General features: G+C 42.1%; 1 protein-coding gene and 1 non-coding gene across 2 annotated transcripts in view; both read right to left on the reverse strand.

The window, feature by feature from the left end:
* LOC127630758 (E1A-binding protein p400-like) overlaps positions 1 to 18123 on the reverse strand; it is a 38151-nt gene that overhangs the window by 2810 nt on the left and 17218 nt on the right. The window contains 36 exon segments of the mRNA XM_052108511.1: positions 423 to 476; positions 546 to 698; positions 1567 to 1709; positions 1805 to 1982; positions 2266 to 2478; positions 4486 to 4619; positions 4908 to 5100; positions 5366 to 5466; positions 5570 to 5615; positions 5818 to 6003; positions 6114 to 6192; positions 7162 to 7218; positions 7378 to 7514; positions 7604 to 7654; positions 7761 to 7934; positions 8023 to 8258; positions 8374 to 8524; positions 8648 to 8692; positions 8779 to 8913; positions 9890 to 9964; positions 10079 to 10372; positions 10498 to 10609; positions 10802 to 10998; positions 11432 to 11601; positions 12239 to 12441; positions 12759 to 13054; positions 13145 to 13218; positions 14204 to 14353; positions 14517 to 14678; positions 15401 to 15463; positions 15466 to 15603; positions 16594 to 16784; positions 16956 to 17125; positions 17229 to 17415; positions 17563 to 17699; positions 17803 to 17977. Coding sequence (XP_051964471.1) covers positions 423 to 476; positions 546 to 698; positions 1567 to 1709; positions 1805 to 1982; positions 2266 to 2478; positions 4486 to 4619; positions 4908 to 5100; positions 5366 to 5466; positions 5570 to 5615; positions 5818 to 6003; positions 6114 to 6192; positions 7162 to 7218; positions 7378 to 7514; positions 7604 to 7654; positions 7761 to 7934; positions 8023 to 8258; positions 8374 to 8524; positions 8648 to 8692; positions 8779 to 8913; positions 9890 to 9964; positions 10079 to 10372; positions 10498 to 10609; positions 10802 to 10998; positions 11432 to 11601; positions 12239 to 12441; positions 12759 to 13054; positions 13145 to 13218; positions 14204 to 14353; positions 14517 to 14678; positions 15401 to 15463; positions 15466 to 15603; positions 16594 to 16784; positions 16956 to 17125; positions 17229 to 17415; positions 17563 to 17699; positions 17803 to 17977 — 5260 coding nt within the window.
* LOC127631355 (small nucleolar RNA SNORA49) lies at positions 11244 to 11378 on the reverse strand. The gene has a single exon (XR_007968942.1). It is a non-coding gene; the product is annotated as a small nucleolar RNA SNORA49 (small nucleolar RNA).

The raw sequence follows: 18123 nt of genomic DNA on the forward strand, positions 1-18123 counted from the left end.
AGCACACCTAGTAAATTGTTGAAGTCAAGGTGATAGTGTTCAATACCAATTTTAGATCTGTAATGTGACATATTTCAAAATGAAACAGGATTTTCAATGATAAAATGTAGGGCAAGACATCTATTGGGATTTGACTGGAGAGTAAAAAAGTAGTTTCTATATGACAAGTGGTTTGAGGGAAAGGTTTGAAAACGTTGTATGATGATGTCTGCCAAAAATGTTATTACATTTTGATGAAAGATTACAAGGACAAACATTCCTTTCTTTATAATAACATGCTATGTTATGAATGAATCATTAAAAATTAGACCAGGATGTGTATTAAAAAATGAAATGGGGTGAAATTTGATTTCATGTCAACTTCAAAACAATTTCAAACAAATGACTCAAAACATGTACCAAGCACACAAGCAAACCCTTACCTGCTGAGGTGAGGACACTATCTGCTGCTGTACTATTTGAGGAAGCTTAGCAACCTACAAGCAGAAGGGAAAATCACTACAAAGCCAAGCTGAGGATGTGGTTGTAAAAGAGTGACTGCTTACCTGAATCTGCTGTGCTGTTGCAGGTTTCTGAGACTGTGCGATAGAGGTGGTAAAGAACTGTGTCTTAATGCCTGGCTGCAGCTGAGTGGTGGTTGCATACGTCACCTTCTGCTGCTGTTGAGTTGTGGTCTGAGCGGCCTGCTGCGTGCCCAGCTAAACCGCAAGAGAAAAGACGATGCAGAAACTTTCATGATGGCATGCTTGGAATTCATAAAGGTTATTCACCAAGTAATCAGGGTTCAAAAATCTTAGTCCACTAGTAAAATTATCTGAACAAATATTTTATTTGGCATGTCCACCTTTTTCTTTAATGTCAGCATGCACTCCGCTAACATGGACTCCACAAGTTTCTGCAAAACTAGAGGATCCATTATGTTATTCCAGCATGATTTGAGAATGTTCTAATAAGCATCTTGGGTGCTCAGTGGAAGGAAGGATATCTGATGGTAAATTTCACAAACTTGCTTATTTTAACAGTAACCCATTGTTTCTAATGTTTCTTTGGTTGAACTTTGTTTAAATTGTAAGAATTTTTGAATTTTAAGTCTACAGTAGATTCTCAATGTGGATCAAAACTGCGGAGGGCCTGGGTAGCTCAGCGAGTATTCACACTGACTAGTTTGAATCCAGGGCATGCTGAGTGATTCCAGCCAGGTCTCCTAAGCAACGAAATTGTCCCGGTTGCTTGGGAGGGTAGAGTCACATGGGGTAACCTCGTCGTGGTCACTATAATGTGGTTCTCGCTCTAGGTGGGGCGCTTGGCGAGTTGTGCATGGATGCCACAGAAAATAGTGTGAAGCCTACACCCGTGCCATGTCTCCGCGGTAACGCGCTCAACAAGCCAGCGTAATGCACGGATTGACAGTCTCACATGTGGAAGCAACTGAGATTGATCCTCCATCACCCAGATTGAGTCACTTTGCCACCATGAGGACTTTGAGCACATTGGGAATTCCAAATTGGGGGTAAAATAAAATAAAATGTGGACCAAGACTTTTGAAGGATATTGATTATTTTGTACCTTCTGCTGCACAGCAGCTTGCGTTTGCTGTGGCTGTGCTGCCTTCTGGACTGCAGCTGCCTGCGCAGCCGCCTGCTGCTTTTGTCTGTGCAACAGCTGCTGAACCTGTTGCACCTGGAAAGGGTGGGTCACCACTTGACCACCTGTGCACACATACATACACACACTTTAGTCTACAAAAGCCTATTAGCAGGTTTAATGACATTGAGTTCTGCTTAACTTAAGAGAGAGACCCTACCTGCTTTCTGCGTCTGACCGATGGCGACGCTGATGCCCGCAACGGTGACAGGAAGGGTCGTGACCCCAGCAGAGGAGACCACGGCAGGGACTGAGACTACAGGAGGGGGTTTGGTCAATGTCACTTGGGCTGTTTGACCTGGCTGAGCTTGGATGGTTCCTGGGGCTGGGACACGTGTCTGACAAGAGAAATAGATTTAAAACTTATTTTCTTCATGCATTACAGTGATTTTATCACAGGTAAGAAGTGATCTCTGGCACAATTAAAGACAGCTATATTATTTTAATAAACAATCCTTCTGCATAAAAATTGAGTTCAACTGCTGTTTGCGATTGCCAAACAATGTAGCATCTTGCTGCAATAATATAGACAGAACTATCAGTTTTATAATTTTAGTTTTAAAATACATCATACAATAAATAAAAATTATATTTGAGTCATGTTCAAGAGAGTGTGCCTACCAGTCTGGCCACCTGTAAATTGGTGACAGTAGCTCCAGTGAGTACAGCTCCTGCTCTGGGTGCAGCAACAGCAGCTAGTTGAGGGCTGGCCTGAGTTGCTGAAGTGGCCTGCACCTGCTGCTGGGTAGAAGCAGCCTGCTGGCCCTGAGCTGCAGCTACTGCTGCCGCAACCTGCTGCTGTGCCATCTGCAGCTTCTGCTTCTTCAACAACTCCTGAAGATGGAGAAAGAGAAAAAAGAAAGATTTTGAAAGTGTAAAATAATGCGTGACATTGGAAAGTGACATCAGAAATTTGGCTTTGGTATGATATCAGCTGACTGATCAAATAAAAACAGGCCTCTCAATAGTAAATAATTAATGTCAATTAAAAATGTGTCCATTTCTTTTTATAGTTAACACATTACGGCATTCAGTTCCTTTTTAAGGAAAGAAAAATGTGATGTGTAAGAACTGGGTTCAGCATTTCAATTGTATGACACAACGGAATACATGTTCACATCAGTTTCCCACAGCAGCGGGGGGCTGTGGTGATTAATCCCTGCTTACAGTGCACTAAACACTGGGCAATACTGATATTACAGGTGAAACTCGAAAAATTAGAATATCGTGCAAAAGTTCATTAATTTCAGTAATTCAACTTAAAAGGTGAAACTAATATATTATATAGACTCATTACAAGCAAAGTAAGATATTTCAAGCCTTTATTTGATATAATTTTGATGATTATGGCTTACAGCTTATGAAAACCCCAAATTCAGAATCTCAGTAAATTAGAATATTACATGAACTCAATAAAAAAAAAGGATTTTAAATACAGAAATGTCGGCCCTCTGAAAAGTATAATTATGCATATGTACTCAGTACTTGGTTTGGGCCCCTTTTGCATTAATTACTGCCTCAATGCGGCGTAGCATGGATGCTATCAGCCTGTGGCACTGCTGAGGTGTTATGGAAGACCAAGATGCTTCAATAGCGGCCTTCAGCTCTTCTGCATTGTTTGGTCTCATGTCTCTCATCTTTCTCTTAGCAATGCCCCATAGATTCTCTATGGGGTTCAGGTCAGGCGAGTTTGCTGGCCAATCAAGCACAGTAATACCATGGTCATTGAACCAGGTTTTGGTACTTTTGGCAGTGTGGGCAGGTGCCAAGTCCTGCTGGAAAATGAAGTCAGCATCTCCATAAAGCTTGTCTGCTGAAGGAAGCATGAAGTGCTCTAAAATGTCCTGGTAGACGGCTGCGTTGACTCTGGACTTAATAAAGCACAGTGGACCAACACCAGCCGATGACATGGCTCCCCAAACCAACACGGACTGTGGAAACTTCACACTGGACTTCAAGCATCTTGGATTGTGTGCCTCTCCATTCTTCCTCCAGACTCTGGGACCTTGGTTTCCAAATGAGATGCAAAATTTGCTCTCATCAGAAAAGAGGACTTTGGACCACTGAGCAACAGACCAGTTCTTTGTTTCTTTAGCCCAGGTAAGACGTTTGACATTTGAAGCCCATGTCCAGGACCCGTCTGTGTGTGGTGGCTCTTGATGCAGTAACTCCAGCCTCAGTCCACTCCTTGTGAAGCTCCCCACACATTTGAATGGCCTTTTCCTGACAATCCTCTCCAGGCTACGGACATCCCTGCTGCTTGTGCACCTTTTTCTTCCACACTTTTCCCTTCCACTTAACTTTCTATTAATGTGCTTTGACACAGCACTTTGAGAACATCCAACTTCTTTTGCAATTACCTTTTGAGGCTTTCCCTCCTTGTGGAGGGTGTCAATGATGGTTTTCTGCACAACTGTCAGGTCAGCAGTCTTCCCCATGATTGTGAATTCAACTGAACCAGACTGAGAGACCATTTAAAGGCTCAGGAACCCTTTGCAGGTGTTTAGCTGATTAGAGTGTGACACTTTGAGCCTACAATACTGAACCTTTTCACAATATTCAACTTTTCTGAGATTCTGAATTTGGGGTTTTCATAAGCTGTAAGCCATAATCATCAAAATTAAATCAAATAAAGGCTTGAAATATCTTACTTTGCTTGTAATGAGTCTATAAGTTTCACCTTTTAAGTTGAATTACTGAAATTAATGAACTTTTGCACAATATTCTAATTTTTCGAGTTTCACCTGTACATCTTCCCACACCATGTCAAGAAAATCAAAAAGGAGACTGTGTCAGCAAAAACAAGCTAAACACCAACTTGGAGTGCATGTGTGTGTGTACCTGCTGTGGCTTTCCAACTGCTTTAATCTGCGGAGAAGCTGCCTGTTGCTGCTGTTGTTGCATCTGTTGCTGTCGGAGCAGTTGAAGTTGGGCTTGTGTGATCTGTTTACCCTGAGGCAACTGCATACCAGCAGCTAGGAATGGAAAAAAAACAACATGAGAAAGCAGACAGTCAAGCTATTTAAAGGCATAAATAAGCCAAAAAATTTAAATTCTGTAATCATCCACTCTCATGTTGTTACAGACCAGAATGTCTTACTTTCTTCCATGGAAAACAAAAGGAGGTGTTAGACAGAATGTGAGCCTAAGTCACAATTCACTTTTTCACAATTCATTGTGTGGGAGCATGACTCTCTAAATAGATGTCAATGGACCCCTAAACAAAACACATATCGCTTCTCCAAGGATGGCACTTTTTCTACCTGGAGCCATCAGCGTGCGTGTTTGGGACTGACCAGGAGTCAGATTGGTGGACACGACAGCCGATGCAGTCACCGGTGTAACTGCTCTCACACCCTGACCAGTCGCTATGGCAACGACCTCTGCTGGGGCAGCTGTAACAGGAACTGCTCTCTGCTGGGTGTGAACCACTTGAGCTGTGGCCGTTCCTGCCGCCTGGAGAGTAACCCAGTTAAGCAATTATGCTCATAAACAAACAATTTTAATACAACCTAGAGGATAAATTCCTACATTACCAAAAATATTAAACTTATATTAATATATAAGTTTTTAACCCATACGTGCTTGTTAAACAACTCATAAACATGATTCCCGAAATGTCTATATGTATTTGAACACATCCCTGATAACATCTCCTCAAACGTCTTGGTTACTGTATTCTTACATGCGCTGATATTGTATTAGGATGGACAGAACTCACAGGAATGACTGGAGAGGCCAGACGCTTGTTTGCTTGGAACTGACCAGGAGGAACTCCAGCCACAGTGTTCATGATCACATTCCCGCTCACTGTAGCCGTTGCTGAAATTTAAACAGAAAGCCATCAGCACAGCTTCATCCAGTTCAACAGCACTCACTTCTGAAGCAAATACAATTAAGTTTTGGTTTCATGCTATAAACCTACCCGACTGGATGCTTGTTCCCACTGCAGCGGTCTTGATGGCTCCAGCCTTGATACAACAAAACCAATTTACTCCCATCAACATATTATACCTCAGTGATACTATAATAGGTCTTCTTAAAAAACCTGTTATGCTTCTAGAAATGGCTTAGACACAACAGTAATGATAGAAAAAGTTGTACTAATCATTAGTTTGTCAATGGACAGACTAAACCATCAGATCTCGTTAAATAAAGTGTTTGAAGTCTAACCAGTACAGCTGTGTTGGGGACTGCAGCTGCTCCAGGTTGGTTGGGCTGGGGGACTCCAGTTGCCTGTGCCACTGCTGTAGTTGCCTGCGGCTGGGTTTGAGGCTGGGTAGAAGTCCCCTGAGGCTGGGAGGCTCCTCCGGCCTGCTGCTGGGCTATTTGCTGAGCCCTCTGCTGTTCGGCCAGTGCCTGCGAGAGAGGAAAGGTGAGAACACTGTTTAACAATAAGTAACAGGGATCCTTGGTCACTTGCTAGATTAGGTCACATTATTCCAAGTTATTCTTGAATTAGGTCTCACCTTCTTCTCTTTAGCGATTCTCTCAGCTCTCTGAGAAGCAACCTGGATAGGAGGCAGAGGCTTGTCGTAGCTTATTCCGCTGTAAATCATAGAAGAATTAGAAACAGTTAACAGAATTAGAAACAACAAACAGATACCACATATCAGTATATTACTTATTATTAGTATTGACCAATATTTTATTTTTTAATTATCGTTATCTTAAGGTATTAGAATGATTCCCAAATTAAACAGCATACTTGCCTAAACCAGGTGAAAAGTACTAAACAGTTACCCATCTTTACTGCCTTACATTATATTGTTACGATTTTACTTCAAGCGTGTAAAGTTCTTAACTGGAGCTTCAATGAGAATTAGAGCTGCCAATCAATTACAATTCTAATTTAATTAATTATAAGACATGCCGATTAATTAATGGAATTGCATACATCATTATTTGTGAGAAGGGCCCCCAAATAAAGATAATTCATATAAATGATGCATAGTAATTCAAGTATTTATAAATATAATCTGTATATACCTATAATTGCACTGAGTCTGTCAATGTGTCCAGTTCTTGAAGTATGCATACTTAAGTTTGGTTTGCGCTGTGCCACATTTTTAGAACTCTGTGTTAAGTTAAAAGTAGAGAAAACTTTGAAAATCACATCTCGAGATTCCTGTATGCTGTTGTGCTTTCTCCTAAGTGAGCGGTTCTCATTCTGTGGTTGCGCTGCTTGTGAAGTTTGTTGAGGCACGCTGCCACCTATTAGCATGTCTCGTAAAAACAGATGTACTTTAGGCTTGATTTGCTCATATGGTGGGAAAATCTGTTCCTTTTTTTTTTAATGTACTTTACATACACGTCAAGGGGCATGATTATTGTGTTCATTTTATTAACAGGTTATTTTTTATAGAATTGCACAACATGAACGTGTTAAATCGACAGCCCTACTGAGAATAATTATTACCACTGTAACCATCATTGTCCAATATGCTTATTTCTGTGCATCCCTAATTATTTCAGAACAGCAGACCATTAAATGTCTGTATAAACAAGATGACATACCTCTCAGCCAGCACAGAAGCATGCTTGGGGTTCTTCTGGAATGGATTCATGCCCAGTCTGTGCACAAGCAAATGGCAAAACACACTAAAAAACTGAAGCTGTTTCTTTTTATGCTTTCACAAAATTACAAAGTTATTATCTTGACACAATCTATTAAAATTCAACATTTGAGTTGCTTTATGGTGCTTGGGGGTTGAGCATTTGTCTTGCACATACAGTGGTTTTATGGGTGGGCTCCTCTTGCTAGCGATGATTTTCATCAGCTCAAAGCGGTTGTTGTACAGTTGGATCTGGGTGGCATTGTCGTCTTGTGAATAGATCTGAGAAGTGCGCAGAGGTCGACTATTCTTGGACTGTGCAAGAAAGGAAGTGTTACCACAGAAATTGGAGACGGGAAATACGTAATCTTTAAGACAAAACATTAGATATTGAAACTAGTTACCTTATAAATGCTTTTGGTCTTGTTCTTTTTAGGGTTTGCTTCATATATCAGCTGTTTGAAAAATTGCACAGTTATCATCACCAACTGTCAAAACATCAAACAAAAAATAATATGTGTACAAAAGAGTAAAGTAATGTGACTGGTGTAGATCTCCCACCTTGCCCTCTTCTCTAGGGATGATTACATTCTCATAGCGGTTGCGACACTGCTTGGGCGAGCGGTAGATCCTGCTGCACGAGTTCACCACATCACTCACCAGGTCCCAGTTAGGGGTGTGGGCCGGAGACATGATGGTCAGGTTCAGAGGAAGCTCCAATAACTGCTTCACAGCCTACAAACAGACAGAAAGACTGAATTACAAACTATAACACACATGCAGTCATTTGCAATAATAAAATATCATGTAATGGGTTGAGTACCTGTAGCAAGGCCCAGTCCTCACTGATGAGCCACTCAGGGTTGTCCTGTCCGGCCTCCATGGCTGGTTTGAGCAGTGAGGGCAGCGGTTTAGCAAAAGGAGCCTGTTGTTTCAGAGAAAAGCTCTTCTTTTGGTCTTTACCTTCTCGTCTCACCTTGAGCAAACTGGCCTTATCAAAGAGAGAACGTGGAGGAATCACTGCTTCCCCATGCCCCTTCTTTTTCTTACGCCCGCCAGCTGAGGAGAGGGGAAAAAAGAGAGTGAGAAAACAAATTAGGTGATGTAACATCAGTTTGAGCACAATAAAGTTCAGATGTAGCTAATTGTGGCAGCATTTCTTGAGCAGTCTAACCTGATGGGTCCATGTGTCTCTTGCGCTCTTTGCGAACATAGACAGGGGGCAGTTTGGACTCTGGCATAGGTGCGGAGTCATACATGAGGCACATGACAGAGTCAATGTAAATATCATTGTCATCCTGGGGAGGGGTTGGAGGAGTCCACAGCTAAAGACAAGAACAACAGTCACATGAATTATACAAAATAATAATTATGCCATTTTTATATGTACGAGTTGAAAATACTCCCACTGTTTTATTCATTTTGAGAGAGCATTGTATAAAACTTACCGGCATAATCTCTGTTTGTCCATGCTCATTCTCAAACACATACTCCTGCAGAAAGTATAGGGACAATGTCAGATCTACAGTATTGTGACATCACCTCCTAATGAAAAACACATTTAAGCAGGGTATTGTACCATGTTGTATGCATCCTCTCTGGTGTAAGTGAACAGATCCTCCTCATCCTCCAGCATCATCTGCTCCTCTTTCTCCAACTTCAGTCTCTGCTGCTGCTGCAGCTCCCAGCCTCTCTTAGTCGCCTCTATACGCTCCTAGAATTCACACAAACACATTATACCCAAATAAACTACCCCCATAAATGAAAAAATTAATAAAATAAATATATATATATATATACAAAATTAAATAAAAAATCCGAAGTTCAACATTTTCTGTTTTTTATTTTAATTTTATTGCATCTTGTATAGTTACTTAAAATTCAACTCTAAGAGTAACAATATACACTCTCTGAGCCAGTGGTGTAACTAAAGGAAGGGCAGGGTGGGCAGCTGCCGTAGGGCCCAGACAGGCAATGAAATATGACATGTCCCCCTAGGAGGGGAACCAACAGGTTCTTTGCACTGGGGCTCATAAGATCCACAGTTTTGCCACAGCACCAAGCACTTTATAAGGTACATCTGTACACCTACTTATGTATGTGGTTATCTAATCAGCCAATTGTGTGGCAGCAGTGCAATGCATAAAATCATGCCACAGTCGAAATCACTGAGTAGAGTTTTTCCGTAACTGCTGATCTCCTGTGATTTTCAAGCAGAAAAGTCTCAAGAGTTTACTCAGAATGGTGGCAAAAACAAAAAACATCCAGTGAGTGGCAGTTCTGCAGAAGGAAACGCCTTGTTGATGAGAGAGGTAAACATAAAATGGCCAGACTGGTTCGAGCTGACAGAAAGGCTATGATAACTCTGATAACCCCTCTGTACAATTGTAGTGAGCCGAATAGCATCTCAGAATGCACAACATGTCGAACCTCGTGGCGGATTGACTACAACAGCAGAAGACCATGTTGGGCACTTTATTAGGGCCGAAGTGTTCCTAATAAAGAGCTCAGTGAGTGTACATTTTCACATAACATTTTATTTGAATAAAAGACAAATATGTTTAGAAAAAAAAAAGCCCTAATAATAAAAAAAAACTAAAAACATTAAAATCCAGGAGGCAATTATAGCTCCTTTGTGAAAAGTACATTTCTTACACTGACCATAAAAAGTCATAAAACCTGTTTCATACCTTCACCACCTGTTCATCCTCACTGATGTGTAGGTACTCCAGATAGTGTAGGGCGTATCTCTCAATAGGAGTCAGCTGGACAACACACACATCAATCAATACATTTTCTACACAACAGGACTTAAATTACATGCCACATATTAAACTTCGATAAGCTGAGCTGTCACACTCATATTTGCCCATTCTCACCTGCTCCATGACTGCTGCCAGCTCCTCTAACTGCGACACCTCGCCTCTTAACCCTTCCTCAACCTCCATCTTGTCATCTCCTCCCTCCACCTCTTCACAGCCTTTCTCTTTTTTCTCCATCTCCACCTCCTCCTGCTGGGTCTCCAGTCGGATGCTGTTGAGGGCTTGGATGTAGGGTCTGGCCACGTGAGGGGGGATGGACTCCGATGGGGAGGGCTCCTGATGGAGAACCACAAACTCCTCCACCTTCTCTCCAGAGCCGGCCTCTACCTCAAACAGATCCTGAATGGTACGCTGCGAAACAGACAAAGAGTTGAGTCTCAAACTATGAATATAACTGTGGGTTTGGGGCCAAAAACTGTGTTTTTTCAGTGATATCAAGGACATCTACATAAAAGGAGGTGGCTGTATGTGCTTACCTGGGTTAAAAAGGCCAAAGTGTAGTCCATGCCTTGAGCAGCCACTTCCCGTATAAGGTCCTTAGTGCCATTCTTCAAGAGCTTCTCCTCAATGGAGTTCCCACTCTCCAACCTGACAAAGAATAGCATTAATGAAAACAAAAACCAATAGCAAAAACAAAACACAGCAATACAAGTAACACCACCATGTCTAATGCCGATTCAACAAACCACTGTTAATATTTTGTCTTTGAAACTCACTAACAGATAAGAATTTATCCATCATCATGTTATGTGTGTCTCAATGGACTGTGTGTTTGCTGACCTGTATATGTGTATGTCTTTGGAGCGGCCGATCTTGTCACACCACTCCTGTGTGCGCATGTCCATGCTGGGGTTTAAGTCTGTGTCGTAGAACACCATGGTGTCTGCATCAAACACGTGACCCACAGCTGAGCAGCAGCGATTGGTCAGGATGGTGCAGAATACCTGTCTGTTACGGTTAAACCTCTTGACCTGCTCCTGAGAGGGGGTGGGATAAGGGGACCAGGATGAGTTTAACATCAGATGCAGAATCAACAAATAACTGTTCATAAGATGTTCATTTCAGATAGGCTACATACAGCACAATGACTGATGGACAAACACCAGAGCAGAAAAAAAAAAAAAATAGAACATAAAGGGCAAATGGCAGATTTACATTTAAATAGCTCTATAAGTGGATATGAGTGGTTTTGAGAGTTTGGTATGCATACGATGGAGCCTATAATGTAAGCATCTTTTAAGGCCCTGTATGGAACTGAATCCAACAGGGAGGGAAGAGTGCTCAGTCATCTACCCCCTTTCATTACAACCCAGAAACCTGCATAGCTTCAGCAGGACCAGGAGTTGGCCAGGGGAATACAAAACAAAGCAAGTAGAATCAGAGGACTAAGCAACAGATTATGCCTTTTACCTGTCTCTCCTCCAGTGACAGGCTCTCGTCCAGCCGTACGTAAGTGAGGTGATGGTTGTCTAAGAAGCCCTCTAGTAAGTCCAGCATGCTGGTCATCTGAGTGAAGATCAGCACGCGCCTGTTCTCGGCTCTCAGCTTCTGCAGCAGGATGGAGAGTGCCTCCAGTTTCCCTACACAAAGAAACCACATTATGGAATGGGGTTATGGTGTCTTGAAAATACAGGCATCACAATCCAGTTCTATTTCTGCTGAGCAAGACATTTACCCCTGACACAAAATCTTGACCATATAAATGTATTACTAACACAAAATAAATCACATTTTACTTCAAGGCGGCTATTGGAAAAACTCAAATATATGGCCAGTGGGATTTTGTGGGCATATAATCCTTAATCCACAGGCTTCACAGAACATCCAAATACATCTCTTTATTTGTAAAACCTTTGGGTGAGTGGTGCTTTCCAATGCAAAACTTGCTGCCGCATTGCAAAGGTGGTTTTTAGATTTACCTACCCTCAAGTCTCTATGACATTCTGGTGCCTAGACACGCTGTAGTTCCTGTTTATTCATAGGTCTGAATGCCTACAAAAGTAATGTCTCTCTTCTGCTCAACAAGGTATTTGAGGCATCATATATGTCCGAAGCACAAATGGTGCAGGGATATGCCCACAACTTTAAACCTTATGGTTTGGGACTTAAACAAAACACAAGTATGAGCAATAGCAATTGTAATGCTTGCTTTAGCAGACACCACTAATTAAAATATATCTGAAGGTAACAGTGCTATGGCACTACTGTGATACAAACCTGAATCCATCTCCAGTATGTGGGCATCAGGAAAGCTGACTATGGGAGAAGAGGCCAAGCTACGGATCTCTGCATTGTGTGGAGCGGACACATCCTGCAACTGTCGCCTGAAAGCCTTTTGAGCAAGGCTGTATGATGGTGGAGGATTGGCTGCATACAGTTGAGGGGGAGGGGCCACAGCAGCAGGAAGTACACAGGAGAACCTACAACATAACAGGAATTGGTCAAATTAGATTACAATGCTCTTATATTAAATACTTGATCATTTTATTTGAAAAACAATGGTATGATCAATTATTGTAGTGATTTTATGATTACAATAAAAGCTTATTAAAATGGGTTATGCAAGCAACATAAGGAGCTGCAAGGAAGTGTTTCCTTTTAAAAAGACAAAATGTATATGCATGAAGCCTGCACACTATTGTTGCGAGATTTGTGTGAGTTTTACTGCATTACGGCACCATATCTTTATTTTAAATGAAGACATGATGCTGAACAGTTGAATAGAACTGGCATGTACCTCTTCCTAAGGGTTCCTGTTGACTCCTGCTCACTGTTGAAGAGGATTGCTGAGCGGAGTGGAGCAACTGTGGACACGCAAGTCTGCTGAGCCCTTAGGCAGCTGTCTCTGCCCACCCAGCTCCAGCGGGAGTGCTGGGGAGCTGGAAAGGATGGTGGAGGACGTTCCTCATAAACGGAGCAGGCTTTGACCAGGTCAGAGCCATAGAGCACCGAGCGTGAGGACCGATGCTCATTCGCATGAAACAAACGAGCAAGGCGATCCTTTAGCTGCCTGTTTCTCTCCTCACTTGACTCCTAATAAGACACAGACAAATTTGAGTTAAGAGTTTTCCAAAAGATTCTTTCCTCTTCATTTCCTTAAAAATATGTGTCTTTTAGACTCACTTGCGATGTGGAATTGGCTGAGGTTTTGGCATTTGGATCAGCATCTGTGATAGATGGAGTTGTTGCTGCGGATGCTTTATGAAAACAGGCAGAAACCAAAAACGTTGAAGTTAAGCAGTAGAATAACCACATATTTAAATTTAAGGAGGCTTTGCGTTTAAACATCAGATAACTGTGATAAATAGGGTGGGTGAGGAGTAGTGATATGCCAATATTGGCCATTTTTAGATAAAAGGGATAGTTTGCATTAAAATGGGATGTTTAGAAAAATGCACCATTCATGTTTGTTGTATGGAAAAACAGACATAAATGTAGGTGAATGGTGACCGAAGCTATCGTTCTGCCGATCATTTCTTTGTGTTCCACGGAAGAGGGCGAGTCATGCAGGTGTGGAACAACATGAATTGTACACCCATTCATTTATGGAAACATCTAATTTTGTGTTAGACTGAAGCAAAGCAAAGTAAGTCATAGGGGTTTGGAACAACCCTGTAAGTAAATTACAGAATTTCCATTTTTGGGTGAACGATCCCTTAACTGCCTTGTTCCATTTTAGATTTCTCTTGTGCCAGTTCCAAAATCTACAGAAAGCCTTGTCAACGGATGCAAGACATCCATTATTCAAAACGGTTATGTGAATTTTTAGTACATTTCGTTTAAATCTCATATGCTTAAATTATTTTGTATTATGATATATTAAAGTATAGGTCTCTGTGGAACAATTATGAGTGTTTCTCAATCTGTGGGTGTTTTTTTATTTTTTTTATTATTATTATCTGGATGAGTGTTTTTCAACCATCCAATGAAAGTTGGGAATCTTATTGTAGTAATCAGTGGGCATTTACAAACCAGGATGGGCATTTCTGAACTATCCAATGAAAGTAGGTAATCTCAATGTAGTAGATAAATTGTGTAATGCGGTTGAAATACTATTTTGTTCAGCAGAGACACAAGTCTCAAAATATTGGCATTGTATCATGTTATCAGTCATTGAAAAAACCAATTCAGAGAATCACTAATGAGAAGAACAATAAGCTTCTGGACTGAGCAGTGCCTCACCTTGCGGTTGGGTGGTGGTGGCAGGGGGAGGAGGAGGTCCTGAGGAGTTTTGGACAGCCACAGCCTGAGGCACCGTGGACATCACCATAGGCGGTCCCTGTGCCCTGAGGAGAGGCTGTCCAGGGGCAGAGACAATCTGCAGAATGTTGCCTGATGCACGCACGCACAAACGCACGCACAGGTGACCAGAATAGCAGAGAATAGAATTTACTAAACACATGCAAACCAAACATAACAAATTACACAAGTGACTGGATATGGTAGTGAAAAGGGATAGAGGTGAGGAAGCGAATGAATATGGGCTGGACATTACCGAGTGTACCTTGGAGCTGCAGGGGCTGGCCAGTGGTGAGCTGGCGAAGTTGGCTCGGGGATAGAGTGAACTTGTTGCCCTGGAATTGCAGGGTGACTGGGGTTTCGGGCTGGGCGATGCGGCCCTGCCCAACCAATTGAGCAACCTTTACTGCATCTCCACCTTTAGCAGGAGATTGAAACACAGAGAGGAAAATATTGTGTTGAATGACAAGTGCAATTGGCTGACAATGTGTCTTTGAGAAAGAAAAATGTTTTAGTACATTTCAGGGTGGGCACAGAAAGGGGCATGCGTGACCAGGGTGGATTAAACACGAACTTCTTTTAAAATATTACAAAAATCTAACACCTGAAACAAAAGTTGCACACAGATTTATTTATCAGAGCAGGAAAAAGTGGAAAGAATTGGCCTGCCGTTTAAACGGTGTCCATGTAACAATATTTACATGCAAATAGGGTGGTGCACAAAAACTAGTGATGTGGGGAGCATTGCCACATGCTTGACACGCTTTATACCCTCAGAAAGACAGATTCAATAAATTAAAATAACTGGATCTGAAGAAGAAAAGCTCCACTGAGAACAAGAGGCATAACAAAATTAGAAGGCTTTCAGATCATCCATCAGCTGGGCTGGCTTAAAAAAAGAAATAGAAAGGGATTAGTGTATAGACTGAAAGAAAAAAGAAAAATAATTTATTTCAGAAAATCAAAAAGAGGAATGCAGGAACTGGAGCTCAGAGGATACAGTCCGTAGAAATCTGAAGGGTTATGCTTGTTTGCAGAAGAGGAGGAGGATAAGAAATAAACATTTAAGTGCAGGTGTACAAAGGAGAGAGAAGAGGAGAGGATAATGGGTCTGCTGTGGGTGGTGGGGAGGCCACTTACTAGGCAACCGTGCCTGGGAGCTTAGTACCAGCCTCTGGGATACCAAGCTGGGCTGGAGGGGAGGGTGGTGGGGGCCTGGGGGGCCACAGCAGGCATAGGGGCTATAGTGGCAACCCCTGCCACACCCAAAGCCAGAGGGGTAGAGCGGGAGTTAGGGGTGGCTCCTGTTAGAAGTGGTCCTGATGAGCTGCTGGTTGATGTGGCTAAGAGGGAAGAGGTGGAGTTAACTGTCTGAAACAGATGACAGCCCCGGCAGATGTAACGCGCTATCTGGTATAGCTTCACTTAGCCAGGTTTCTGTGAAACACTGAGCAGCGCAGTTAGAAAAATCATTATTTGTTTGAGTGAGAAGCAGTTTTGTTGGCGAGGGAGTGGAAATTCTCCAGATGAATACTCTGCAGCAGAGTCCTAAAGCTGGGTTGATGAAACTTCACAAGCACACCAGCTTGCTTCCCTCACATGCGTCTTTTGGATCGCTTGTAGAGAACCGCTGCACCTCTAACTAAAATGCCTAATAAAACGTCTGAATAACCAAACACCGTCAAAACATTATCAGTTATGCTCTGCCGAGTATTCAGCAGTTCATCCCTAGTGAAACTGATTGGGAGAGTGACAAAACATGGCAAACAAACAAAATAACAAAAAAGCTAGAGAGCTCCATACCGAAGCACCCGTCTGCAGTGCCATCCCCCCCCCGCAAAAAAATAAATAATCACATCTGGGATGGCATGAGGGTGAGTAAATGATGAGAGAATTTACATTTCTGGGTGACCTATCCCTTTAACATTGTTCTAACCAGACTTCATGCTATTAAGTTAAAAGCAATTACAGTTCTCTTTTTCATGTAAATATTAGTTTTGATCTTGATCATCATGAAAAGCAACAGAATATTTAGTCAATAGCTTGGTGTCATGCTGGGTAGCCTCAGCAACACTGAAATCTTACTGGTCCAAATTCCACTCCACATACAGTAGCTGTACATTAAACATCAATTATAAACCGCATGGCTCAAATTGTGCTGTATAATGCAGTATTTCCATTTTCAGTGTGGATAAAATAATTGCTCATCACGGAGCGCCTGGTTAAAGTGTGCACGTGTGAATTTGACAGAAAGTGCGTTTGCTTGCACAAAGGAAGTGAACAGTGTCTTGATCAACAGCAAAATATAATTTTTTGTATATGACCACTCTTACCCTGTGTGGAAGTGGTGGTGGTAAGGGGTGATTTGCCCCTGGGCTGCGCACTTGGGGCAACAGTAGCAGGGGTGGTAGCGGTGGTGGGGGCAGTAGTAACAGCAGTTGCACGTAGGGCTTGAGTGGTGCTGCTGGTCATGGGGACCAGGTGCCCCTCTGGTTTGGTTCCATACTGCACAGGCAGGAACAACCTGAAACAACAATTATACAATGTCAGCATCAACTTAATTAATATTCCACAAAATATATAATCTATAGATATATAGAGCTGTAAAGATGTGCATGGGGTTACGTGTTTATAGCTGGTGGAACTGTATGGATTTTGATGTAATGCTCTTGATAATAGAACAGGACTTTCACACCTCATTGGTTTGATCTTGCAGGGTTTAGGCCTGGGTGGAGGGTCGGGTGCACTGTAGATCTCCTCGATGAGCTGCTTGGTCATCTTAAGTTTGGGCAGAACTTCCTCGGTCTCGTGACGAGTCCATTTACCCTCGTTGCTGATCAGGTCAAAAAGGGACATATCTACAGTCTGGAGAAGAAAAACATATGTATCTTAGTCACACAAAACTACCAGCTTTCACTTCCATAATCCATGTCCCAAATACAATTTCTCTATTACTTCTCTTCCTCACCTTCCACTGGTCTTGCTGCAGCACAGTGAGCACTAAGGATGGGGTGTTATATTGCAGTGGCTGACATAAATAAGAGTTGTGCGTTTCTCTGGCCTGGATCAGGTCTGGATGGTTGCAAATCCTCTGTAGCTGCATAAGAACCTCCAGGACCCTCACAAAATGTCCTGTCTTTAGGGCCTCCTGGGCACTAGAGAGCACAAGAGAAAAGACAGCCACTCAAAACACAAACTGGAAGGCTGAACGGAAGACACTAGAGTGCATGTCACATGTAATATCAAGATGAGCTAGACATGATGCGTTTTGTTCGAAAGCATTTTTATGTGGTGATGCTAACCTAGGTTGAATGAGGATGTCCTCATACATGGCCTTTTGTCTCTTGGAAAAACGGCACTTCAAGATGTGTTCATACTTCTTAGGCAGTTGTTTCTCTACGTCCCTCTTAGAACGGCGCAGAATGAAGGGTTGAATCATCTACAAAAGGTGAAGGGGGGGTAACCCCAGGTTGGTGACTGTCGATGTTTCTTATTATGCTTATAAGTTGCATAATTGTGTATGTGCGTTTGCCAGGATTTACCCTGTGTAGTCTGATGACCAGTTTGTGGCAGTAGTCCTGGTTCTGATCCGTGCCAGGTTTGACAGGGAAGTTGAGGTATGGGTGAGTGATTCCAGGCAGGAGAAAATGGATCATGGTCCATAGCTCTTTCAGAGTGTTCTGCAGAGGCGTGTTGATTAAGAGAATCCTCTGATGACTATTGAAATGACAGAAGTTATACCATAAAAACATATATAATACAATACTCATTTAATTAGAAATCATTTTTTTTACATACAAAGCATTTTTAAACAAGCAACACAAGCAACATAACTTTTTGTAATGCATAAAATTGACTGCAGG

The sequence above is a fragment of the Xyrauchen texanus genome, chromosome 37, assembly GCF_025860055.1.
Source record: "Xyrauchen texanus isolate HMW12.3.18 chromosome 37, RBS_HiC_50CHRs, whole genome shotgun sequence".
Classification (NCBI taxonomy): Eukaryota; Metazoa; Chordata; class Actinopteri; order Cypriniformes; family Catostomidae; genus Xyrauchen; species Xyrauchen texanus.